Source organism: Empidonax traillii, unplaced genomic scaffold (genome assembly GCF_003031625.1).
Source record: "Empidonax traillii isolate 1590-97213 ecotype Southwest subspecies unplaced genomic scaffold, ASM303162v1 scaffold149:size904812, whole genome shotgun sequence".
Lineage (NCBI taxonomy): Eukaryota > Metazoa > Chordata > Aves > Passeriformes > Tyrannidae > Empidonax > Empidonax traillii.
This window is the reverse complement of record NW_020955342.1, coordinates 59343-85974: the sequence shown is the minus strand read 5'-3', so window position 1 is coordinate 85974 and position 26632 is coordinate 59343. Positions and strand designations below refer to the sequence as shown.

Here is a 26632-nt window from a genome sequence, read left to right as displayed (position 1 = left end):
GCACCGGCAGCGTGCGCGGGCGGGCGGGGAGGGGACGCGGCAGCGCCGCCGCCGCTTTAAATATGACAATGAGACGAAGTTTCCAGAAACTGCGGCAGCCACTCACCGGCTCCACGTGCGGCTTCCGCTTCCGCCCTCGGCCGCCTTCTCGAACAATTCCCGCCAATCAGAGGCGCCGGCCGCGGTGACGAAGGGCCGTTGCCGTGGCGACTGCGGACGCCGCCCGCCCCGCAGAGGCGGGGCCAGGCGGGAAGGGGCGTGTCCAGGCGGGGGCGGCGGCGGAGGAAAGGCTGGATGTGTGGGAGAAGGGGAGGTAAGCGGCTGTCGGTGGCAGTGCTTTCCTACTTCAGCACTCTGGGAAACCTCTCTGTAGAGCCGACTGTCGCGCTGTTATTGGTATCTCCCCGGTGTGCTACGCGGTAACAGCCCGGGTTAAATATATTAACGCTACAGATCCCTTGTTCTCTTCAGAGGGCCTTTATCTCTGTGTCCATTACCACAATCCACTAGAATGTAAATGCCCTGTTGCTTCCTAACTGTCTAGCTCTAGTTGTTTGTTCATGACCCCATTCCCTGCTATAAGTAGGCCTTAACCTCCTGCATTCCATAGGAAGGTATGGCAGGTACACGGACCTTAATTTCAGTTGTCAGCAGTACATCTGTTATGGAATGACAGAATCAATTAGGTTGGAAAAGACCTCTGACCTCATCAAGTCCAACCTATGATTGAACACCACCATGTCAACTAGAGCATGGCACTAAGGGCCACATCCAGTCTTTCCTTAAACATCTTCAGGGGTAGTGACTCCATCAGCTCCCTGGGCAATCCAGTTCAATGTCTAATTATCCTTTCTATGAAGAAATTCTTCCTAATGTCCAAACTAAACCTCCCCTGGCACAGCTTAAGACTATATCCACTCTATATGTTAGATGCTGCCTTTCAGGTTCTCGCTGTTACAAAGGGCAGGGAGAGGTGAAAGTACTGAGTCCTGAGTTTCCCTGTGTAGAAGAGGCAAAATATAAGTGTTTTTCCCCTACTCCCTTTCTAGGTACAGTGGTGCAGCAATTTCTGATAAAGCTTTGCTTCATAGTTGAGTAACATTCAGCTCTGTTTGATCTTGACCCCTCCTGAATGTATACAGGGAGGATTTGGTCTCCTGAAATAGTGTTTGCCTCTTTCAGAGGAACCACAGAGCTTAAAAATCCACTGAGACCAGTATTACTAGCTCAAAATGCAGCCTCCAACTTCAGAATAAGCTGATAGCTTGGCCAAACACTAAGGGGTGTGTGTGTGTAGGCTGATGAGGTTTCCCATCCCTACGTCACATGGTAAATATTCCTGATAATGCATTTCCAATTTTAAATGAGGAGATAGACTTCTTCAAATATTTAGGTGCTTAAATATCCTGATACAGAAAAGCTTAAAATACTAAAGCTGCCTTTGTGAGTGTCCAAAGTCCTTGCATCCTGGATAATATTTCTCTAGGACTTGAAGGTGAAAATCCAGCATCTTTCTTACCAGTTCACTTGTATATCAGCTGCCACCCTATCTGACAAGAAGTTAGGTGCCTAATATTTTCAGAGGTTGTTTAGAAAATCCTGTTGTGGCAAATTATGGACATACAGCATACGCAGTAGTGTAAGTGTCGGCATAGATGATAGAAGTAGATGCCAAACATTCTTTTTGCTTTTTCTCTTTTGTTGTAAATTGTTTATCCTTGAATAGAAATAAGGAAAGCTTGACTGTTTGCCCAGATTTGCAGCTGCTCTCTAAAGGGAGAAAAAGCTCAGCAGCAAATTTGCAAGTTACTCTGCTGGCATAATCTGTCTGATGGTGCAGTGCAGTGTTTGAGCTATGGCTTCAATGAACTGGAATCCCAGCATAGGAATAAAGTTTTTCTTACTTGGCCTAGAGCAGAGGCAAATGTTGATAGTGACTTGCTATCTGAGTGGTGAATTCCCACTGTGGAACTTAAATGATGTTGGGCAGGAGTAGAGAGGAGATAAGAACTGCTGAGTGAGATAATTTTGGTAAGATGCTTGCTAGAGATGGTTCCTACATCTGGGCCTGAGGCAGCTGACACAGTGGTGAGGGCCATTCTGAATGGATAGGCTGGTGCTACACACTGCCAGTAATCTGTAGGCTGGAAACCCTGTGGCTGTGAGCAAAACCTGTGTACCACCAGGAAGTGCTCTGTGAAGGAACAAGCTTGCCTATTATGATGTGAATAAGAACCCCCTGTTTTTGATCACCAATGAGAGCCAACAAATACAAGATCAAAGAGCCATCATGAAATGATACAGCATTGATTGGCTAAGGTAACAGACTGGTGAGGCCTAGAGAAGACTTACATCTGTCTATCCAGACTGATGCTTCAGCAGGATTGGAATAATTAAAACAGTGATTTAACAAGGGTTACAGAGATGGTAAACTTTATTTTAAAAGTCTGGGAAACAATTCTGAAAACTCTTGGTTCTTTCTTTCAGTGATGTGGAGATTCTGAGTGTGTCTCCTTTCTGAATTAGAGGTAGGAAGGGTTATATATGGACTATTAACTGTGTTGTACAGACAGGTGGTGAAACACTGTAAGCTCTGCTGTTGTTCACTAGTGTTGGAAAGCTTGTGAGTTTAAGAACTGAGACTAATCGGTGTTCTGCCCTTCTTTTTCACTGTCACATCAGTCTTTATTGGATGACCATGTGGACAGACACGCTGGCCTGATGTGAAATTTCCATTAATGCTCTCCTCGATCAAGTAATCTGGGATTTTAATGCTGCTGGGAAGGGAAAAAAGTTCTGCTATTCCTGCTTTCTCATTGTTCAGTAGGATATTGGATTCTTACACGTGGGTGCTGGATTCTTACACGTGGGTGCTATGTTTTAACCACTGTGTTTTTGTAAAGCACCAACTATTGCAGCTTGTTACCAGAGTATAATGATTGACCCATGTTTTTAAAATTTTTAAGGTTGCCTTTTACAGTTAGGATGAGTGTTGCTCAGTCTACCCAAATATTCTCTCTATTTCACTGTTTAGTTTATGATAAATAAAGAGTGAGTTTGGTGACAAAAAAGTATCTGTTGTGGATTTTCCTTTACTCCTCAAGCATGTGCAGGGAGTTTAGCTCTTATTGGCTGTGATGTTAAGGGTTTCTATAAACATGTCCACATTCTGATCTGGAGAAAAGAGCAATCTGACATTTTTCAGTGCAAGCAAATGCTTTAAAATGGTAGCTGGTCAGGCCTTTAAAAAAATTATTTTCATATTTGGTACTGCGGCCTCTACCAAAGCATTAATAAGGGTGTTGAGAAACTGAATTTGACATGGGAACAGCAGTTATCTGTTAAACCAGTCCTAATGCTGGTAAACTGCCATGGGGTGTGGAGGTAGAATGACATTAGTGTCTATACAGGGAACGTTACCGTTATAAAACATGACCTCAGTGAACTGAAGAGGATGGGCAAACGTCTCTGTGAAAGGCCAAGCATTACAGGACATAACACAGGAATCTTTTGAGTACTTGACATTTCTGCTATGTTGCTGGAGGCCCAAACAGAGATGTACAGGAGCTCTGCTGGGACAGTGGAGGCAGCATTCTTTGTACATGATCTTCATATTTTATTTAAAACAGAAAACAGGAAAACTCATCCCAGTATATGCAGGCAACATCTAAACATTGCATTACAAGTAAATAGGTCTCTATCATTTATCCATTTATCTAGGGATTTTATGTATGTTCTCACTTTCCGTTTGGGGGTTGAGCTGGATTCCTGCCCGCCCATGCTATTGTTCTAATCTGTTTGGAAGTTGCCTGTGCCAGCTTTACTGCAGCTGCCACTCTGTAACTGTGAGAAGTTGGCTCTTAGGATAGTACATGATGGGATGCTGGTCAGTCTTAGCTTCTGCACCATTTCTGTCTCTCATCATTTGAGAAGGTCTTTAATGCAACATAATGAGATTAGGGTTCATTTGTTCTTGGGTTCCCAGCTAAGTTTTAAAGGGTAAAGAGCATTTGAGGTCATTGCTTATTCCAAGGAAAGACTGACATTCCCATCAAGCCATAGTTCTCTGTAAATATGAATTAGTTCACTAGATAGCTCCAGTAGTCTCACCCTTGCTGTACAGTCCTGTACTGCAGCTCTTGTTTTATATTGATTTTAATACCATTATATTACCACTGTATGATATTTATTTTCATGTATATAAACATTTTGTAAATCAAGTGAAAAAGAGGATAGTGATAAGGAAAATAATATTAACTGCCAAATGTCTATCCAACTAGATGAAGCAATAGGTAACACATCGTGCTTGTATTTTCATTTAGCCTTTTTTTTTTGGTCTCTACTGTATAGTAAGTGTTAATGATAATGTTATGAAGTATTATCTTTTTTAATACCTCCGTGCTTATTTTGGAGAAAGAGACGAAAATTGAAGAGGATATGTCACCAATGCAGTAGTGAAGGCAGCCTGAAGCATAGCAACCAAAGGGAACTCCTTTCTAAAGGTTTGAAATCTGAGCTGTGCTGTTCAGAGCATCCCTACTGTGGGGAATATTCCCTTTTAAAAAAATGCACAGCCTCACGGGTAGGGCAGATAAACTTCACTTGATAGATTTTTACATGCTTCCTGATAAAAGCCTCACACTTGGCAAATTATAATATGACTCTTCACGGCTCTGGCCATGTATCAGCATACTTTAACACACAGCCTAGCATGGATCCAAATCCCAGGGTAACCAACAGGATAATGCTTTATCTTCTTGACAGTCTGAATAAGACTCTTAATCCAAAAGTAACTTTTCAATCAGAATACAAGGATGTCATTTTCCTGTGATTTTTTTTTTTTCATTTTGAAGCCTATTAATAGATCTGTGTGCTTCTAAAACATGAGTTAAAATGGAGCAGACTTTATTTTTGAGGTTAACATGCATTCATCAAAAGTTGTTGCTGTGAATGTTTTCTTTGATGGCTGGGAAACTACTATTACTGTCTGATATTGATTAAGCCTTATTTGGATTTAGAAAAACACAGATTAAAACTGAAACTAATGCAGAGGTGGAGAAGGTAATTTAAAAGTTATAGTGCCAAGGTTATTGCGTACTTCATAGTTCTGTTCCTTTGGATGTGCAGACGTTTTCATCCTTTCACTTAAAAAACTGGATTGTCCTACTGGAAAATGTTAAGATTTTAGGAAAAAGAACATTTACACTTTATTTATTTTGCATATAATAAACTTATCACAGCAAGTCAAGTATACCACAAATGCTTTAAGATTCAAAATTACGGAGTTTAGGAATGTTCAGATAATCCCAAAAACTGAAGAGTTCATGAATCTCAAATACTTTAACGTGAGTGATTATATGTTTATAGTTCCCTCAGAACCTTTTCTCCTGTTGCTTAGACACAAGATGTGTTTTAAATACAAAAATCAAACAACAGGATTATGGTGGAAAACAAATTTAGTAGAGGTGATGAGTTGCACATCACTAATTGGAAGAAGTGAAGACTTGGCTGTTTTTAAAGTAAATATGGAACTAGATTGTATAAACTCTCCGATGCAATTAATAAAATAAATGTATTTATAAAAGCAGAAACATTGCAAATCCTCCCTAGGCTGACTGGATTTGAAAAAATTAAATCAGTAGGGTTTTGACTGCTTTTGTGTATGAAATGAAAGGAACTGAATGTTATTTTTAAGTAGGCAAATGAAAATGAATAAAAGTGAAAATTAGGAAGGGGGGAATGGAAATAAATAAGCTAAGTTATTACTACTTTATCTGATAGCAAACCATCTGGCAATATGCTGCCAAATCATTATGTATCATTTATATGACTCAGTGCTAATTAGATGCGCACGGATTATGCAGACTCCCTGTGCTTTCAACATTGGTAGAATGTTTTAAAAATATCACTTGCAATATTAGTATGACATGTACTTGTTAGGAATTTCTGACAGTAATCCAAGCCATTTTTTCACTAGAAAGTATCCCAAGCACTTCAAAGACTGTTCAAATTTTGACTTACTAAAAAATGAAACAAAACAAAAATCCCCAAAAGACACTAAGAATTAGCTCAGCTGGTTAGAGCATGGTGCTAATAACACCAAGGTCACAGGCGTGTTGTAACAGGGAGACTACCGGGGTGAAACAATTAACAATGCTCAAAGTTCAACAAAACAGCATTTATTACAAAGAAGTAGCAAACAAAACAAGAAAAAGAGAAAGAGGAAAAGGAAGCAAGCCCCAAGACAACCCCCCATGCACTCAGGTGTTATTCAGACAGTTGCAGTACATACTGACCCCAAAATATTCAAGATCCTCAACATAATGAGCTTCTGCATCCTCGGGGCATCAGTAGGCTTAACACGTGTGCAGACATCCCTGCAAGAAAAACGTGGTCTCCAATGTCAAGCATGCTGCCTTCCCCGAGGAAAAAACTGTCTGCTTTTTATGCAGTTAATCTGTGATGTCTACTTGGGCAAGTGTGGCCTGCACTGCCCAGTTAGAGGCCTTCAGTCCCTCCCCCTGTTATGTAAGTGATACCCATCCTGCGCATGTGTGCTGCACATTGAGGGTCTTTCCTAATGAGGCTGGGGGCTTACTTCAACACCCTCCTCTTCACTTTCTCCTTCAATTGTCATTGAAGAGCCATCAGCCAATAGCCAGGCCCCAATTAATTTCAGTTTACACAAGATGCTTCCTTCAAGAATGAAGTTCCCGTGTATCAATTCTTGTTTTCTCATAACTTGGCAGGAAAAGAACAGACTCTCGCAGGTGGCTGGGCCAATCACAGACCAAAAAGTAACAGCATCTAGTTAAGCACCTGTAGATGCCATTCACTTAAGAGTTGGTCCCGATGATCCATGTGGGTCCCTTCCAAATCAGAATATTCTGTAATTCTGTGAAATTTTTTTTCCCTCTTTTTCATTAACTTTCCAAAAATTTACTGACCGAGAAGTTAGGCCTGGACAGCATGAAAAGATAACTACATAGATATATGCACACTACAGGTTACAGTAAGCATGCTTTGAAAGAGCATGTAATAAAGTGTCCTGTAAAAGTGTGTGCATTGCACACTGTGCTTATATATAGATAAATCCAACACTTTTTTTTCTAAAAAGAAATGTAGGGATGTTATTTCCCCACTCTCATTGTCATAAAGTCAACAATTTCCACAAATGAAAGACTATAAAATTTTCCAATGAATGTTTATAGCATCTTTATAGCTATACTTAGAATAAATTAACTATTATATATATGCCTACCTTAAACATGCTACCACATAAATCTGTTAATAAAATGTATTCTGAGAGTTTAAAACTTCAAACTGTCTTCATATGAAAGCCGTAAAAATCTGTTGGATGGAATATGAGATACTGAGAGTTAAAAATCGACACAAAGGCTGCATAATCAGTAGGTCAACCAACTTCAAAATTCTTTTCAAGAAACGTCTCAAAAAAGTTACGTATCCAAAACTACAGAAATTATTTTTTTGAAGAACAAAAATTCAATATGCTTCTCTAAGAAATACTATGTGTATTCTGGAAATTTAGGGCCTCTGAAGGGAGCTTGTTTACTTGTCATGTGACCTTAAGATTCAGTTATGAATATCATGAAAATAAGGCAGCATAAACTCATACTTGTATATAGGACCAGCAACTATGAAGAAAGAAGTAATATTTGAAAAAATATCAGAGCATTCTAATACAGGGATGTATATCTTAACACAATAATATTTTTTGTAGTATTGGTGCTTCTGTAAATATGCATCACTTCCTGTGTGTGGTTTCCTGTATTTACATTTATAGATGATTTGGAAGAGTTGAAGAGAGCTCAAAGAGCTGGCACAATGCTTTATAGTGTAGAACGCATGATCTGCAAAGTGGTATAAATAAACATTTACATTTACTTATAGAATTACTTACACAATAAAAAGAAATATGCTTATCAGAGGTTTTTTTTTTTTTGTTGTGGTTTTTTTTTTTTTTTTTTTTTTTTTTTTTATTTTAGACCTAGTCATGTAATGTTCCTCTAGGATGAGGGCAAAATTCAAACCAAAAGTGACATGTACACTTTTAACAGTGACTGTCATTAATGATCTCCTGGTGAATTTTTTCAGTATGATAAACTTGTTGAAATTATTTATAGTTATGGGTGCTTGCCTTTCTAAAAAGTTATTGTACTTTGAACACAGGCTAGATTCATCCATGTTTCAAAAGTGGATTGTTATGCAAGAGATTTCATTTTAGTGGTCTACTAGTAAAGTCCATGCACTGCTTGGAACATGCTGAAGACTGATCCCTGTGAGAGGCCCCAGCTGCGTGGGCCCCAAAAGTGAGAAACTAAAATAATGAGAACATTAAGAAAATGGTAAAAGTGTTTTGACAGCTTGACTGGATTTACCTGTGCTGTGCTAATATCCGTTTTACAGAGAGTTTAAGCTGAAACTAAAGAAACATGGAATATTTGCCTGTTTGGAAATTTACCACATCTGTTAACCTTAAGCCTGAGCCAAGCCTTGGCATACAGTTACAATTACTAATTAGCATTAGATACGGTTTGTTGGGTTTGGGTTTTGGGTTTTTTTGCTCTTGCATCAATAAAGAAAAACAAGCTTCTATATAACTTCCGGACATTGGGTGGCACTATTGCCTCATATAAGCCACCATATAGATGCCTCCTAGCTTAAGTATCGCAGAGTTGGCTAAGCTCTCCTCTTTTCCTCTAACATAACTATATAAGGCAAGTCAGAAAGTAGAACTATTAGCTTTCTTCCCCTCCCCCCCATTTTTTTTTTAAATTTGATCTTAAGTAATCATCTTGCTTTAAATAGTAACGTGTTTTTGACCAAGGTCTGATGTTGCTCAGTTTAAAGAACTGGTGTTTTGATTTCAAGAGCTAAAATGGAAAGATATTCTGTACAGTCAAATTGCTTTCATGTGTGAGTACCTCGGCCTGTGATGAAACTGTGCACTTATGTAAAAAGCAGGAATAGCACCTGTGTATTTTATTGTTTTAATAAAAGTTCAGTTTAAAATTATTTTTTTCATTAAGACCTGATTTCTGTCAGTGACAGGACTGACACATCAGATACAATTATGTGTTTCTGTAACTGCAAGATCTCCACTAAGTTTACTTTTAATATGTATTTAGGTCTGATCTCCTTGCTGGCAGGTATAAAGTTTGTTCCATATCAGAAGACTGGTATGAAAACATACAAAAAAATACCCATATGGTGTTATCCTTCCCCAGAAATTGAGCACCCCTCAGTTCAGGAAGGATATTGAGGTGCTGGAGCATGTCCAGAGAAGAACAACCAGGCTGGTGAAGGGACTCGAGCACAAGTCCTATAAGGAGAGGCTGAGGGAGCTGGAGTTGTTTAGCCTGGAGAAGAGGAAGCTCAGGGAAGACCTCATCACTCTCTACAACTCCCTGAAAGGAGGTTGTAACCATGTTGGGGTTGATCTCCTGCCAGGCAACTATCAGGTAGACAAGAGGCCATGGTCTTAGGCTCTGCCATAGGAGGTTTACGTTGGATATTAGGAAGAAATGCTTTACAGAGAGGGTAATCAGGCATTGGAATGGGCTGCTCAGGGAAGTGGTGGATTCTCTGTCGTGGAGGTTTTTAAAATGAGACTGGATGTGGCACTTAGTGCCATAGTCTAGTAACCACGGTGATAGTGGATCAAGGGTTGGACTTGATGATCTCAAAGATCCTTTCCAACCCAGCTGATTAGATGGCTCTATAATTCTATGATATAGGTTGCTATGAAGGAAGTTAGCTCCATCCTGGCCAGACCCAGTATACCAAATCTCTACAGCTTTTTAGGTAAAATTCAACAAACTAGTTGTTTTCCATGCTGTCTGCACAAAGTTTGTAATTGAAGTTTGCTGTGTATGTCATGGGCATTTTCTTAGGATGGGCTATGTTTTCTGTAGAACTATGTAAAAACTTGTTACTGCTGTTATGCCCAGTATGCTACACTGCTTGGCCACAAAGCAATTTTCCAGGCTCTTAACTGAGTGGTTTTGATTTAGGACTGTGTATTTCAGGGTTTGGAAAATATTTTTCTGTGTGGTGTTGCCATCAATCTCCTAAATTTCTTTTGATTTTTGTATTTTCTCTGTGTCATGTTGACTTGATATTGCTGTATTTGAATAGTTCTCTACTATATGTGGTTTTCTGTGGGCTTTTTTTTTTTTTGATCCAGTTCTGTTTGACTTTCTATATCAAAAGCGGAATGAAGTAGTCCTAAGGGCACGATTGGTAGTGGACATAATCTAAAATTGCTTCGAGGCTCATCAGGCTGTGATCAGTGCAGTTGCTCTGAAGTGACACAAGGCTGTAATGGCTCCTAAGGGCCATTTCACATCTGAAAATTTCTAGAATGAGGAGTGCTCTTGTTGCTACTGTCAGTTTTGATCAATAAGCTACCCATATGGCTGTCTTAGCCCTTGTTTCCCCTTAAACCAGTCAGAAGGACAAGGCAGATGCCCACCTTTGAGTGAAGAAGATCAGAATGCACAAGTCCCTTTCAGACATAATTAAATCTATTTTTATTGCATAGAAGATGGTTTTTGTGCTTTTGTTTATGTCAAGGGATGGTTGTTAGGTAACTAATTATAAGCAAAGATGGTTGGAAATCTCAGAATTGAATCATTTAATAATGACTGATCTAATGAATTTAAACTGCTTTTTTGCCTAAGTGGGAGGCTTCAACAGGCAGCAAATACCAACTTGTCCACTTGGAGTTAGTTTACAGGCCCAAAATTGTAGACTGATTTTGTCTGTAGGTATGTCAGAATACATACCATCTCAGAATAAGAGAATAATTTAGGCTGGGAAGGACATTTTGAGGTCATCTGGGCCAGCAGTCAACTCAAAGCTGCTTCTGAAGTGGCATAGTTTTCCAACTCTGCATGTTCAATTGCATGATTATTGTGCACACCCAAGGTCCACAAGAGAACTACTTCAGCTAAAGAAACTAGATGCTGTCATATTTCTGCCATTGCTTAGAGTGTTTGAATCTAAGTATAAACCTCCTGCACTTCTTTAGATTATTGGCACTAAAAGCTGTAAAACAGACATACCCCAAAGTGTTTGGTGTCACCATCTTATAGGATGAATTTTTCAAGGTTCTAAAACCTGGTTTGAATGTTGCATGTTGTTTGAACATGTCTGGATGTTACTGTGACTACTTGTCTCTTCCACTGTCCAAGATTTTTTTTTTTTTTGGTCGCCAAATTGGGATGTGATAACAACTTTTGAGTTGGTTCTCGAATTGTCATAGTTTACAATGAAGCCATAATAAGGCAAAACAAAATATGTGGAAGCTAGTTATGAGATATAGGACATCTTGACGCAGTAATCCCAGCAGCTGATGCAGGTTAGTCAATGCTTGAGTGACTGTATTATTTATAGCCCATCAAACCAACAAAAATGATAAAGAAAAATTCATAGGACATTATTAGACCATCCACTTTAGTGTTCCTTTAGCAGATTGCCTTGTTTTTTCCTTTGCCACTATGACTAGTACGCAGTTGAGAAGGGTAGGTTATTCTTTGTACCACTGTTTCTTTTCATGTAGGAAGTGGAGTCAAGGGAAAGTAGTTAACATGGCCAGTAAGCTCTTTAAACATATGGAAGCATTTTGTTCCCCCATCGTTTTGCTCAGTTAAACCCCTTATTGTTCATCTATACTTTGACTTTTGGTTGACAAGGTAATATTTAAATAAATTGATTAAAAAACACTATCAGGTAGTTTAGGGCTAATGTTTTGTATTTTCAAATAGCTACACTTCAACAGGGAAAATATAAAGAGCTCAGATATGCTTCATAGAGACAATTCTATGTCAGATGGAAGCAGCAGGAGACCAAACTGGAGAGAGCAGTGAGTCTGACAGTTCTTTAGGCAAGCTGTTCATTTGACCAGAGTGGGCAATATGCCCTTGGCTTATTATCAGTACTGGAAAGCTTCACTCCTCTACATCTGCCTGTAGAAGTATTACCCTTGTTTCTCCTTGACTTTGTGCAGTACAATAGACAGGAGCATCTCATAATCTCATCACCAGAACCTTGCAAGAAATCAAAATAATACATTTTGATTCACATTTGCTGACCAAGGTTTTACACTCTTGATCTTTCTTCATTGGTCTGCAGCTCTGTTAGAGCCAAATTTACTGTCCATAATGTCCACATTGGCATTTATGCGTGTTAGACATGCATAAATCCATCTGCATTACCCCTAAACCCATTTTTTTTGCGTCTCCATGTCTGCATTTCTTTAACCAAATATAGGTGAGGCATTGGCAGCTGTGGAGCCTCCAATGCCAAGGCTATGCCCAGGGTCATATGCCTATACCCCTGTTGCACCCCGTGTCCCCACTCCTGGTCACACACGTAGTTAGGAAAGGTTGTCTGAAGGTGCCACGTGCTCTCCTGGGTAAAGGTTTGGGAGGTCGTTTCAGAGATGAAGTAGGCCACTTGTTAGGGTGGATCAGGTTCCTGGGCTAACATTTCACAGAACCACAGAATCAATTCAGTTTGGAAAAGGCTTCTGAGATCATCGACTCCAGCCTGTGACCGAGCACCGCCATGACAACTAGACCATGGCACTGAGTGCCCGCCAGAGGGCGCCGCGGGCTCAACTCCGCCTCCCGCTCCTGCCGGCGCTGGCGGCCTGTCCTGCCAGGGAGGAGGGAAGGGGAGGAGGGATGGGAAAAGGAGGAGGAGGGGAAGGGCGGGCTGGCGGCAGCGGCGGCACCACCGCCACCAGCCGGAGGCCGCTCGCCGGCGCTCCTGCGGCGGAGGCGGGCGCTCAGTGCCCCGCAGCTCATCGGCCCCTGCCAAGATGTCTCGGGATCCCGGCTGCTGCAGCCTCTGGCTCCTCTTCGCTGCCTGCGCCCACCTCTTCTTCCTTCGCCCGCCGCTCCGCAGCCGGGGTGAGTGGCGGGGGCCGGGCCGGGACGCCATGGCGAGGTGAAGGGAGGAGACCCGGGACGCTCGGCCCCTCCGCGGAGGTGATGAGCGGGAGGAGGGCACGGAGCGCTGGAGAGCCTGGAGGGACGCCGGAGCCGCCGCCGCCGCTTCCTCCCCGCTCCGTCCCGCCCCGCGGGGGGAGGCGGGCGGGAGAGCGGAGGTGTCCCTTTCCCCGAAGTTTGTTGGGAATCCGGGCTGGAGCGCGCCCGGGCAGCGCGGGGTTCCCTGCGCGGCCCCGGCCCCGGGGGCAGCGCCGGGAGCGCTTTCCGCCCTCGGGGCGGTGTGCGGGGCATGGTGCGGTGCGGGCAGGGGCGGCCCGCGCCGGGGAACCGGCCCGCAGGTCGGGAACGTCGTCCTGGAGCAGCCGGGTGAACCCAGCGCGGAGCTGTGCTCGTGTTGGAGCAGCGCCGCGCTGACAGGGGGGGCTTTGCGGGGGGCAGGTGAGAAGGTAAAACCATCTGGTTAAAATACCCAGCCGAGAGGAAAGCAAAATACTACAGTGTTTTGGAGACGTTTGTAATGTGCCTGGTGAGGTGGGAGAAGATTAAAGGAGAAGGGATACGAGTATGGGTTGCGGTTGGGTTGCTTCAGGCTCCTGGAGTTGGGAGCTGCTGCCGTGGGTATAAGAGAGGGAAATAAATGTTTCTATCTGTTTTGTTTCTCATTCTTTCGGTTCGTGAATGTTTGCTAGCATAGGCTTGTCAGTTTGTTGGAAGCCTTTGGATTTGTTTCTCCTCTCCTGCTATGGCTTGTGGACCAAAATCACACAGAGGGAACCTGGTACTAATAAATCCCATTTTTAGCAAAGTAAAACTGATATTTTGCTTTTTCTTTTGCAAAACACTTTTCGTTTCACTGACATAACTTGGTTTTTGGGGGAATCCTCATACTTTACAGCTCTTCCTAAAGCTGCATCTCATTCTTTCCGGGATGAGTAGTTTAGCTTTAGTGCTTCAGTAGCACTTTAGATAATCTCAAACAGATTGTAATAACAGTCAGAGAATAGCACCTTCAGTTTTTCCTCTGTGTGTGTGTTTATTGTATATACACATGTGCAGCTAGAAGGCAGAATGGAAACACTTGTGTTCTTGTTTAGTAGGTCTTGATTAATACTTGTGTGGAATGTGTTCACCAGAAGTTGATTGAAGTATCATGGGGGTTTTTTTTGTTTTTTGTTTGTTTGGTTTAGAATATCCTTTTATGTTAGAGCCCATCTTTCCTAAATAACCTATGCTTTTGAGATGGTCTGGATAGTAAGTTTGCAAAACAATGAGCTTTGTTCTTGGAAACCAGATAATTTGGATTGCCTTTCACAGAAGCAAAGAAGTCTGTCGGTAGTTAAGTAATTTCATAAATTCCAGCTTGCAGGTGGCAGCTTACAGAATGGGAAAATGTATTCAGTTGATTTTGTATGGTCTAGCTACTAGACAGTAAGAAGGGATGATGATGATGCTATTTCTTCTACTGTTTTTCTTTGCTCTGCCTTTTATGAATATACTGGTGTACACAGCACTCAGATGTTTCAGTGGTTCAGCTGCCCTCTTCCCATATGTGTAAGGAAATGTAATTAGTTGCTTTTGTTTTATGAAAAGCTTCAGATGCTGTAAATTTGCTTGCATCACCCCTTCTTTCCTTTTCACCCTGTACTCTCCCCATTTTGTGATGATAAATCTGTAAATCTTCATTCTTATCTGGTTAGACCACAATTTTTGATGCTGATATAGTAGCAACAATGAAGAAATATTATAAAAGCTTCCATGTAAGTACATGAAACTAATTTATATTGCTTGCTAACGCTCACAGGCTGTCTCATCATGGAACATCCCGTCTCTTTGACTGACAGCATCAGTGCAGATTTTCTCTGGAATCATGTCAATCCATAGAATCTTATGTTTTTTGAAAACTTGGGAGAGGGAGGAAACCCAGCCAACTCCCAACCAAAACAAAAATAGACCTTTCGTTAAATTATTATTAGAAATATAAAGAAATTCTGTTTTAAATGTTTTGTCTACTGTGTGCAACATAATCACTGGCTTCATTATTTGAAATGCTTATTATTAGCCATGGTTTTGTCATACATTGTCATAGAATTTGTAAGTTTCTTGTAGCTCATCTAAACTGACCCAGAGCCCAGCAAGGTGGCTGGAATGACTTTGGGGTCAGTCAGCCTTGAATTAGACTGTAAAAAAAAAAAAGATAACAAGAGGTGTTGCCCTTCTGACTCAGATGGCTTTGTCTGTGAAAGAGAAAGAGTTAACTCCTCAGTTTTTAACATCCTTTGCACTTCAAGGACCTATAACTGCAAGTGTTTGGAAGTTGTTTATGCTTGGAAGGGTAGTACTGAAGAAAGATTGCTTCTGTACTTAAAATGTGGTATTATATCGTTATATATATATTCATACAGCATATTTTAATACTGCAGCATTTATATCTATTTTTCTTATAGTTTATTGGCACATATTACTGTGGTTCAGCTGCTGCACAGTGAAAATAAATGGTTGAGTTTTATTTTCTAATGTTATAAGCAAGTCTTCTCATCAAAATTTTAATGGAAATAATGGAACACTTGACAAAAATAATTAGGAATTGAAGCTGCTTCCATTACATTTTCGGATTACATTTCCAGGTTTTGAATCGATCCAGAAATGTTGTCTAGCTTTTTGAATGAATTTTAGACCTGTTCTCAAGAGAAATAAAGATAAGATTGATGATAATAAAGAGCTTTAAAGTCTTTCTAAGATTTCTTTTTTATCCTCAGTTCTCAGAGTAGGAGAGGACTAGCAATTTACACGATCTGCTTGTACCAAAGGACATGATTGTAATGCGCAAAGTGCATTAATAAGCTTCAGAATACACAATACATTAAATAACAAAGTGACAATTACAAAATTACAGGTTGGATTTAAGATGGCACCTTGCTGGCTTGCCTGTGTTTTCTTCTGCTTTAGGTAGCTTTGTTTGTGAGTAATCATGCAAATTATCACCCAGGCCTTTTGATTACTGTGGTGCCTACATAGCTTGAATTTTTAACAACTAGTAAGTTCCTTCTTTTATTATATTTTCTCTGTGCTCTGTGGCAAGGCAGTGGTTCAGCTGAGGTATGCTTACATGGTATCAGAAAACACAAAGGGACTAGAGAAAAGTCTGGATTTAGCAAAGGTACCTCTGGTTCTAGAGATTGATCTGTACTTTAGGGAGTTGTGCTGAAAGAAGTATGTTGCAGTTATCCGAATTAATAATGATGTTTAGGTGTGAAAAGTTACTGTTGTGTTATGGTAAGATTTGATAGCTCCTAGAGCGAGGTCCATGTGTACTTTGCACACAACAAAAAGATATCCTTGCCGCACAGAGTTTATGGTTTCTACTTGTGTTATACAATTGACCTGGTCATGAGCTGTGTGTGTCATTTTTCTATCACTGGTCCACTCCTGGGCACACCTTTTTCAGAAATCTCTTGGGAGTGAATTGCAGGTGGATGAATTCATCTTGGAGATGTCCACTTGGGCACAGGCATTGTATTTTCTACTTACACTGTAGTCCCGTTGCTGATATGTTGTAGGCCAGCTAAATTTACTATGTTCTTCTCCTGCCACCATTTTCCCACTAAATCCTTAGAAGAGGATATTTATTTCCAGGCTGAGAGATTGGGTTGCTTAGCCAGAACAGTCTTGGTCCCAGTTTATTTCTGAAGATGGCTTTATTCGTATCAAATATATGTGCATAACAGATTTGCTAATAAGGTAGTAGAGTGTTGCTAAGATAAAGTCATACAGTCTGTGAGTGAAAAGCTTGATTACTGTTGGGTGAAGACTTGAAGCTTTTTTTGTGGTGTCTACAGAGGTCTAGTAGTCTGTTTTTTGAGTGATTGTTCAGTAGTTTAAAAATAGTCTGAACAGTTCTTGTCTTATTAAAATATATTAGCTGGAAAAAGTCTTCCTGATATATTTGATGTAAAAGATATCAAGTTGTTTTAATGTGTTTTTTTGTTGGAAAAGAAGTGGACACTTAGTTCTGTGATCACAGGGAATAAGAATAATGGTATAGAGGGAGATTTTAGCATTCATTACAGGTATTGATTTGTTGAATAAATTATATGTCTGAGTGTTGAAGTTGCACTGTGTGTCAGGGCAGCTGCAACAAAAGTAATTTTCAGCTGTTGTCCTCAAAAATAAAGACAGATTGATACGGGAGGTGGTAAAAGAGAGCTGGTTGCTTTTCAAGGTTCATCTCCTACAAGCTCGAGAATGATTCGTCCCCACATGCAGGAAGGCAAGTCAAGATGGCAGGAGACCCACATGCATGAAAAAGAAGCTCCGGGCAAAACTCAAACATTAAAAGGAAGCACTCAAGAGGTGGAAATACAGAGACACTGTTTGAGAGTGCAGGTATGACATTCCGAAAGCCGGAGCCCAACTGGAGCTGAATCTGGTGAGGGATTAAACTTGTTAAAGGCAAGATAATGGGCTTCTACAGGCGTATCAGCAAAAGGGAGACTAGGGAGAATATGGGCTTGCTTCTCAGTGGGGGAGGGACTTGGTTAAAAGAAGGGGATGGAAGTGGGTGAGGAACTGAACCCTCTTTGCCTTGATCTGTACTATGAAGACCCAGCTTCAGCAATCCCAGGCCCTTGAAACTCATGGCAAAGTCTGGAGCAATAAAGAGTTACTTTCACTGGAGAAGGACCAGTTTAGGGAACATTTAAACAGTTGTACAGATGTACAAACAATACAGAAGTCCACAGGACCTGATGGGAGGCACATGCAAGTGCTGGTGGAGTTTGATGGTCTCAATTGTAGGCTACTTTTGATAATCTTTGAAAGGTCATGGTGACTGGGGGAGATTGCTCAAGACTAGAAGAAAGCAAATATCAGCCCTGTCTTCAAGGAGGGGAAGGAAGAGAATCTGGGGAAACTGTAAGTGGGACAGTGTTACCTCAGTGCCTGGGAAGGTGGTGTAGTAAATAATCCTGGATAACATTGCCAAATAAGAAAGGACAAGACAAACATATAAAGGACAAGAGGGTGAATGGGAGAAGTCACCATGTTTTTATGAATGGGCAGTCATGCTTAACCAACCCGAAGACTTCTATGATGAGATGACTGCCTTCATGAATGTGGGGACGGCAGTGCGTGTTGTTATCCCAACTTTAGCAGGAGTTTGAGTTCAGTTCTGCCTCCTATAAGGTCATATGCAATCTGATGACGTGTGGGCTGTATATGTGGACAGTGAGGTGGATAGAAAGCTGTCTGACTTGCTGGGCTCGTGGACTCTGATCAGTAGCATGGTGGGTCCACCTCTTCATTAATGACATTGACAGTGGGATAAAGGGCACCCTCAGTGAATTTGCAGATGATACAAAATGGGCAGGAGGGATTGATGCACAAGCTGGTTGAGCTGCTATTCAGAGGGACCTCAGTGGGCTGGAGAAGTGGGCAAACAGGAAGCTCAAGACATTGAGTTCAGTGCAGGGAAATACCAAATCCTGCCACTGACAAGGAGGCACCCCATGCACCATTGCACACTCGGAGCGTTTTTTAGTGGAAAACAGCTCTGCAGAGAAGGACCTGAGAGTCCTGGTATGCAACAAACTGATCATGAATTAGCAGTGTGCTACTGTGACAAAGATGGCCAGCAGCCCCTTGGGCTACACTGGAGGAAGTGTTGGCGGCAGGGCAAGGAAGGTCTGTCTGTTCAGCACTGATGAGATACATCTGGGGTGCTGTGTCCAGGTCTGGGCTCTCCAGTACAAGAGAGAGCTGGAGTGAGCCCAGCAAAGGATCATGAAGATTATTGATAGATTAGAACACCTGACAGATGAGGAGAGGCTGAAGAAGCTGTGGCTGTTTAGCCTAGAGAGAAGAAGTTCAGGGAGGATCTTACCAAGACTTATAATTACCTGATGGGGAGCAGACTCTGGTGGGCATGAGATAGTTGGCACAAACTGAAATACAGGAAATTCCATTTGAACATAAATGTTTTTTGTTTGTTTGTTTGTTTTTTCCCTCTAAGTCTGATTGAGCACTGGAAGAGGTTGCTCGGAAAGTTTATGGAGTCTCTGTCCTAGGAAACACTCAAAATCTAAAACCTGACTAGACAGGGTCATGAGGATCAAACTTTGGGGGGATGAACTAGATGACCATTTGGGATCCTTTCCAACCTCAACAATTCTCTGATTCTCTAAAAACAAGATGAAGTAGTTTCTTTAAGTATTTCCCTGAAGAGCTTTATCTGTGCTCTCAAAGTGCAAAATAGGTTGTGGGGTTTTTTTTTCCAGGTGATCTGATTATTGTTTGATTTGTTTCATGTGCATTAATATTTTATAAAGCTTAGAAGTAGTGTGGGATGGGTTATTGAATCCACCACAGTGACAGACACGTCATCTCTTGTCAGTCACAGTTGTTTCAGATTTCAAGTGTCATTCTTCAAAATGCATATTGAAAACTAGAAGACATGAAATTTATGTTTGTTTTCAGTTTTGTGAATAAGCTGAATTTATGAAGTGATACTTTTTTTTAGGTTAATACTATGTAATTAATACATTTCCCAGAATGAATGTGTTTTGTGTTGGTCTTGTAATTAGGATTGTGTAAAGTAGAAGATATGGATCTGGTTTGTTCAGAGGAAAAGATTCCTTGTCTGAATCTGTAAGTGCGGTTATGATGGGAGAGAAGGAGGAAAATGATCAGAACATGCTGTCAGCAAGGGATATAATAGGCATTCTCGGCGTCCTTTCACACTAGAAGTGTAGAACATTTACTTGAGGACAACTTTGGGGTACACTCTTAGTTGTACTCTGTTTTATGCTTCCTGGCTAAAGGCCGTATGGAAATGTGTCTCTGGTCAGCATGAGTCTACTGCGTTAGAATGATTTTTGGGATGTCTGGATGTAGTGCTGTGATTTGAGATTCAAGTTAATCAGGACCAGAGGTGTCATTGTGAACTTCAACTCCTAGACATTCATGAAATTTGATCTCCACTAAAAGAGCATACAGATGTAGGTAACTGGAAATAGAGCACCACAGACTTTGGACAATCTTGTCTTGCTTTGCTTTATTCTAGGTTTCTAGTGCATCAAAGCAATGACAGCCGTTAGCAATTCACTTTGAAATCAATTTCAAGCAATAAATAATTTAAGTTTGCTTTAAACAATCCACTTGGATCTACTTTCCATTCCAGTTTTTAAGAAAACCATTGATCTGACCGTAATGAACATAATCTTGAATTCCTTCCGAATTACAACAGTTTTCTTTCATTTGCATCTCTTTAGCACATTTAAGAAAAAGATTTCTTACAAAGAATTTTAGCAAGGCTTTCTTATGTGAAATGGTGCTACTTTTACAAATGAGCAAGCTGAGAAAAACTGATTGACTACATCATCAAGAAAAAAATCCTCAGCACCAGAACCCTTTTTACGATTATTTTTCTAATACAAACTGGAAGTATGCATAGGGTAGTCTCACTATAAAGGGTTTAAGATAATGCTGTATCTGTGTTGATTACCTCTGTGGGTTCTCTGTTCTTTTTGTAAACATTTATTTGGGTCTCATACGTTAGCAAGTTGGACTGTTGCTCAGAGATGGCATTCAAAGCCTATGATAGCCATCTTCATGTTTGATAGAAATTTCTGTCAGCTGCTGACAGTTTCTGTGGCTCCATGTGAAGCTTTGGTAATCCAGACTTTAGGTAAAGACAAGTGGACTGCCAGTCTCCCATATGGTAGCACATTATACTTTGACCAAGTGAACTACTGGATTGAACAGATTTTTTTTCTAAAGGGATTTATTTACCTTGAAGGCAAGATGAATTGGCTTCACATCAAAAAGTGATTTTTTCAGCAATGGTACGGGAATTGTCAGGCAGCAAATGTATAAATTCCATAAGAACAGACTGTCTCATGTTCACAAAGAATATTATTAATATAGTATCATTAAGTGTGAAAAATATAACTAAATTTGGTGTGGTGTGGTTTTTTTTTGTTGTTGGTTTGTTTTTTTTTTTTTTTGCAGAACTTTGTCAGTTGGGAAAGAGAGCTCCTATAATATGAAAAAAGTCTGCTTTTTCTTTCAGCTTTTGCTGTAAGTGTAGTTCCTGAAGGTGCAGAAGATGAGACTGAACTGTCAGTGCTGCAGGTAATAAATTTTAATTTCTAGAGCAGGAACATTTTATAGACATTATAAAATAAGCTAGAAGAGACCAGAACAGAAAGCCTAATATCTCTGACATTGATTATTTTGGTCATTGACATTAGTGGTACTTATATCATGTCTTTCTTTTCAGTGTGGCATATAAGAGATAAGGTGGTGGTGGTGTTGCTGTTGAGAAAAGTTTCTGAGCGTATAATCTTTATTGTTTCAGAGGCAGGTTTTCCTTTCTTCTTGGTTTTGTTCTATATATATATATAATACCTTGAGAGGGAAATGGCTGCCTCTTTGCTAAATTAGCATTATTACATATTACTACTCAAGTCACGGCTCAAGTGAAGCCTGCATATGAAATTTCAAATTAACAGATTAGAAGAACTGATGGTCAGAGCTATCCCGAGCTTTAAATAACATAATAGGTGTTAAATATGTATGCATGTATGTCCTTTAACAGACCTCTCTCTGCCATTTTGTTATTGTATATGTTTGCAACAGATGTTTGTGTGCTTATAAAATGAATTTAAGGGAGGAAAATAAAAGTACTGGAATTAATCGAGTTAGAATCTATAACTACCATTTAGATCGAGTGATCTCACATCAAATGCAATAGAAGTATGGCCAGAGATATACATTTCTAAATATTTTCTAGTTTTGATGATGGTTGCTACATCTACAATAATTTTCATAAATTAAAAAGATCCCTATTGCAAATTGCTGATCTGCTGCAGTATATCTGGGAGACTTGGTAATCTCATTCTGTTGTCATTACTTCTAAATTGCTCTTTCCTAAATTCCATTACTTTCTCAATCCAACTGTTTATCCTGTCATTCTTATATAAGATATAGTTCATAAAGGCTCTTCTACTATTTTAGAGTTTCAAAACCTTCCCTCAGATGAAGCCAAAATATCTTTTTTCCTCCTTTTTTTTTTTTTAGTAACACTAACAGTAATGTATCAGGCAATAATTGTTTTATGTTGTGTTTTAGTAAAAGTAATTGTAAAATATGGCTTGTCTTCCCACTGTGTACCACAAAGCACATAGTTTTTTGTTTCCAAAGAAAATTAATCTTCCTATGTTGTTTCTGATATAGGTTAGCTTAGAATGTTAACTTACTGTGTGATATAATAACAGTGCTGTGTAGAGTCACCAAAATAACTTAGTCTTATAAGAAATTTTTTAGACTTTATTGACCCAGTCAGCAAAAAAAGCATAATAAGAATGGATGCAATGCAGTCATTCTTGAAAAGGTTTTACAGATGGCTACCAAGGAAGTTGGAGTTTATGCATTTCAGTGCAAAAGTCAGACCTGAACAGAGGAGAGATCATCTGATTCAAGTAGAGTTGAAAGAATTACATAGATCTGATATTAAAAAAAAAAAGGAGGGGGCTAAGTATCTATAAATAGAAATTGTCTCAAGGGTAGGAAAACTATATACGAGCATATTACTGCAGAGTGCCTTGTATGGTGTTTTTATTTGAAAGTCTTAAAACATTTGAATCAAGGTAAATACTAAAACATTCTTATGCAATTAGTAAAGATGATTTTTATTTTGTATTTGGAGAAACCAAAGCTTTGGGGTGCTGTCACCAGGGAAAAATTGTGCATTAAATGAAGGCTCTGTTTTCCTTCCTATAATTTTTGTAGGAATTGCAGAGCTCTTTCTCCAGTCCTGTCTCTCTTAAGCCACACAGTTCCACCTGACCTCTGTTATTTAGAAGCAATTGAGTATGTTCCCAAAATATTTTTATATGTGTGTCTTGGTTTCCTGGTCCACAATGCAAATGGCATGTCACTGTTGTCGCTTCCTCAGCACTCTGGTAAAATTCTAACTATCACAAAAAAAGCACAAACTTATGTGATATCTGAGTAAATTTCAGTGAAATCATGTAAGGTACAACAACCTTTTCATATTCATTTGTCTTGACATATATTGCTTTTGAGTCTTCCTTTAAGAACTGTGTTTCAATAGAAGCTTGGTAGTGGATGAAATAAATAAGAGTGTGTTGGGGGTTTTTTACATACTGAACAGGTGTGTTTGCATTGTAGAGTTCCGTATTCCAAATTTAGTGCTCAGGAGATATGTAATAAATAAAAAAAAAAAATAAAAAACTATGTTAGTATTAATTTAAAGAGCTCTGGTATAAATTGAGTTATGGAAAAACATTCTCTCTTTTAAATTTTTTTCTAGTTCTCTTACAGTATTTTCTGAGTAATAATATGCAAACATGTAGGATATCTGTTGCAGTTCTTGATGATGAAAAGCTTTTTACTTTATTATTAGTTTTTGAGTTAAAACCTCTATGTTTATATTTATAATCTGATGAATGCTTTGACTCCCAGTGTTTTTCCTATAGAAATATTTGAGGGTTTTTGTGTATTCTTACTTGAGGTTTTTTCTTCCTTTCTTCCAGAAGCCTGAAGAAAGTAGAACAATCAGTAAAATAAGCAGAGGTAAGTATGTATAGTCTGTATTTGTTTTCACTCGTGGCTGCCTTTTTAGTATAAACAAAATACAGTTATGCTTTGTAAAGTGACTGTGTGAACAGTGCCTAAATGCCCAACAGCATGATCAGTTCATTGCTGATTCTTAAATACCTTTTTTTTTTCCTTTGGCTCATGTAGTCTCATGAAACAGAAACTTCTGAATCTTTGATTATACTTGCAGTTCTTATAGTTAAGTATTTTCTGAACATGTGCACTTCCACTATGAAACTGATGAATTGTGTTTTGTAGGACACTGTATTTTAAAATAAAATTTTATGATACCTAGTAGCTATTCTTGTAACAGTTTAATATAAAACTGAATGTTACCATTCTGCTAGGCTCTCATGATACATGTAATAACTAGGGCTATCATAAATTTCTTGTAACAAATTATAATAACTTTGTAATATCTAGAAGCAAGTATTTAAGAAGCATGTCAAACATTAATAGGTAAAATAGTGGTAAAATAATTTTTTTGCTGCTGGACATGTGTGATAAATAATGACAGTAAAAATTCTGCAGGGTTCTGCCTTTTCTGAAGACAAGTCTGGTGTCCTTCTGGCAAAAAGTTAACAAACCTGAGATAAAGACTTGTGTTCTCTGCACTGTAACCCTGGACTTCTCATTCTGCTAAACCCTCTAGACTTGGCCCTGCTTGTTCTAAAAGGAACCAGCTTAATCATGTCTCTGTTGTAGTAGTTTCTGAGTAGTTGTGAGTTCATTCTGACATTAAAGCTGAATACCAGGAAGATTTAGCGCTTTTGAGATATAAATCTTTAAAAAGACTCCATTCTTTGTTTTGATTGGTAGACTGTTTCTCAACTTGAGAAACAATTTAGGTGGTAAAAATTATACCTATTTTAGGGTGACATTTTAATACACTGAATGTGTCTTTTTATTAGCCTCTTTAAACTCCTTATAACAGGGGAAACTATTTCCATTGGATTAAAGTAGGTGTTACCTTACTCCTAGAAAATATTCTATTGTGGATTATCACAGCTGTTGTTAAATGTACTGTAAATGAAACTGAGTGTAATTCAGATACTTCCTTATCTGTAAACATACTGATACTAAAACAGTAATTACATAAAGCAATGTAGTGTTTGCTTTTTTTCTCTGGGGATGTTTTGGTATTGTGCATGTAGATTTAGCCCTTTGACTCTCATTAGCATCAATGAAGTATAGTTTCAATTTTTGCAGTGATTTTAATTTTTTCCACATGAAATCTTGCAAAGATCTTACTAGACAGCAAACAGTTGCCATTCAGAAGGTTTTGTTACGCATGGGGTTTGTAAGCAGTTTGTTTGGTGATTCAGAGCATGAACACTGTTCATTCCTACACTGTGTGGGGAAAATATAAAATTAAAACTGATATCTTAACCAGTGCTTATGCCACCTTTAAAATGTATCACCAGAAACCTCAGACAATTTGACAATGTCAGAGTCTGTCTTGGTGAGTAAGCTAATAAATTGAGGGAAAATAACAATAAGGGAAAAGTAGAAAAACATTTAACTACAGATTTGAGCTGTCATAGGTTTAAACTAGCAAGTAGCTGTTCAGAGGAGCAAAGCAATGATTCTCAGGTCTTGGACATTGCAGTCTTCTCATAACCATAGTGAAGATATTTGTAGTTAATGCTCTTTTTATTCCCACTGTTTTTATTGTGATCCTTCTTCATGTGTTCAGTTTTATTCTTTTTCCTTGTGACTACTTCTTTCCTTATTTTGATGTTTTTTTCTTCACCTTTGTTCTTTTCTTCATTCATCCTACTCTGTTTACCAAGTTGGCATATAATTTTTTGGTGTGAACTTTATTCCTTCTCCACATTTTTTTGCAATTCTGTAGATATCCCATGGGATATTAATTTCTTTCCTTTTTGTACTGTCTCAAGTTATGTTCTGAGTTACCTTTTGTGTATACTTTCTACATAGTATCTGTAAAGTTCAGCTTTTTCTGGCCAAATAAACAGTAACTGCAATATCATGTGATTCTCATCTTACAGTATCTTGATTGATACTTAGTTATGGTCTTGAGTGAGTTATACAGCATAGATCAAACTTGTTAAGAATTCTGGAAAGGGCCTCTGTCCTCTTCCCTTCATCTTCTCATCCTTTGTTGTCCTCTGCTGTGTTCTGCTTCTGAATGGGATCATACCTGCGTGCTGCTCTTAGTTTTCTAAGTGTTGAGGGACTATTCTACCTACTGTCATCAAGAAAATTTGGCTTTGTCACCCACTTGCATTTTTTAAATCCATAAATGTTTGCAAATCTACTTCATTATTTTCTTTTCAATTTATCAATAAATTTGTCACACTTCTCTTGTATATATAGTTCTTAACCATGACGTCTTTAAACACTGATGACATTAATGTGAGACATTAGTGCTGTCCTGTTAGATAAGAGCATTACCTCATTGTTCTCATGTGTGTGCCTCTCCATCTGATGTTTGTTTCTGGGTAGGGGTTTAAGTTCTCTTTTGGAGAAGCATCTTTTCTGTTTTCATGTTCATGCACTGCCTAGTGAGGGGAGATGCTGGTCTGTGACTAACACCTTTTAACTCTAGTAATAAGGAGTGCTGGTGTATTGGAGAAAAAGCGACTTCTTGAATGTGGCTACTGTTCGTTGTGGGCATGTAAGATCTGCTGCACATCTTCTACTCATGCCATGCTTTTTATAAGGTAATCTTGAAAAGGACAGTTTGGGATTTTTTTTGTATGTGTTAAATTACGCCTTTTTACTATTTTATGAAAAATTTTTATAGTTGAAGAAATATCTTGCTGGGTAATAGATTCCCCCAGACATCTGGATTCTCACTAGCTTTGGAACAAAATGGAAAATAACTTCTTTTGTCTTTAAATCTTCCTTTTTTCTGGTTTACAGAATTAAAAGAAGTTGTATTTGTCATCCAGAGTCAAAGTAATTCTTTTCATTCCAAGAGAGCAGAAGATCTAAAAAGAGATATTTTAAAACAGGCTGCAGATCTTGGAAAGGTATGTTGAGATAATATAAAGTACACCTTGTATTGCTGT

The 26632-nt window shown here is 39.2% G+C and overlaps 1 protein-coding gene across 1 annotated transcript in view; it reads left to right on the top strand.

The window, feature by feature from the left end:
- The first annotated feature begins 12766 nt into the window (after positions 1-12766).
- The window catches only part of B3GLCT (beta 3-glucosyltransferase), a 54625-nt gene continuing 40759 nt past the window's right edge, over positions 12767-26632 (top strand). Inside the window, exons 1-4 of the mRNA XM_027884598.1 lie at positions 12767-12938; positions 21043-21104; positions 23531-23570; positions 26484-26593. Of these exons, the coding sequence (XP_027740399.1) occupies positions 12848-12938; positions 21043-21104; positions 23531-23570; positions 26484-26593 (303 nt within the window). The 5' untranslated portion in view covers positions 12767-12847. The remainder of the gene's footprint in view (positions 12939-21042; positions 21105-23530; positions 23571-26483; positions 26594-26632) is intronic.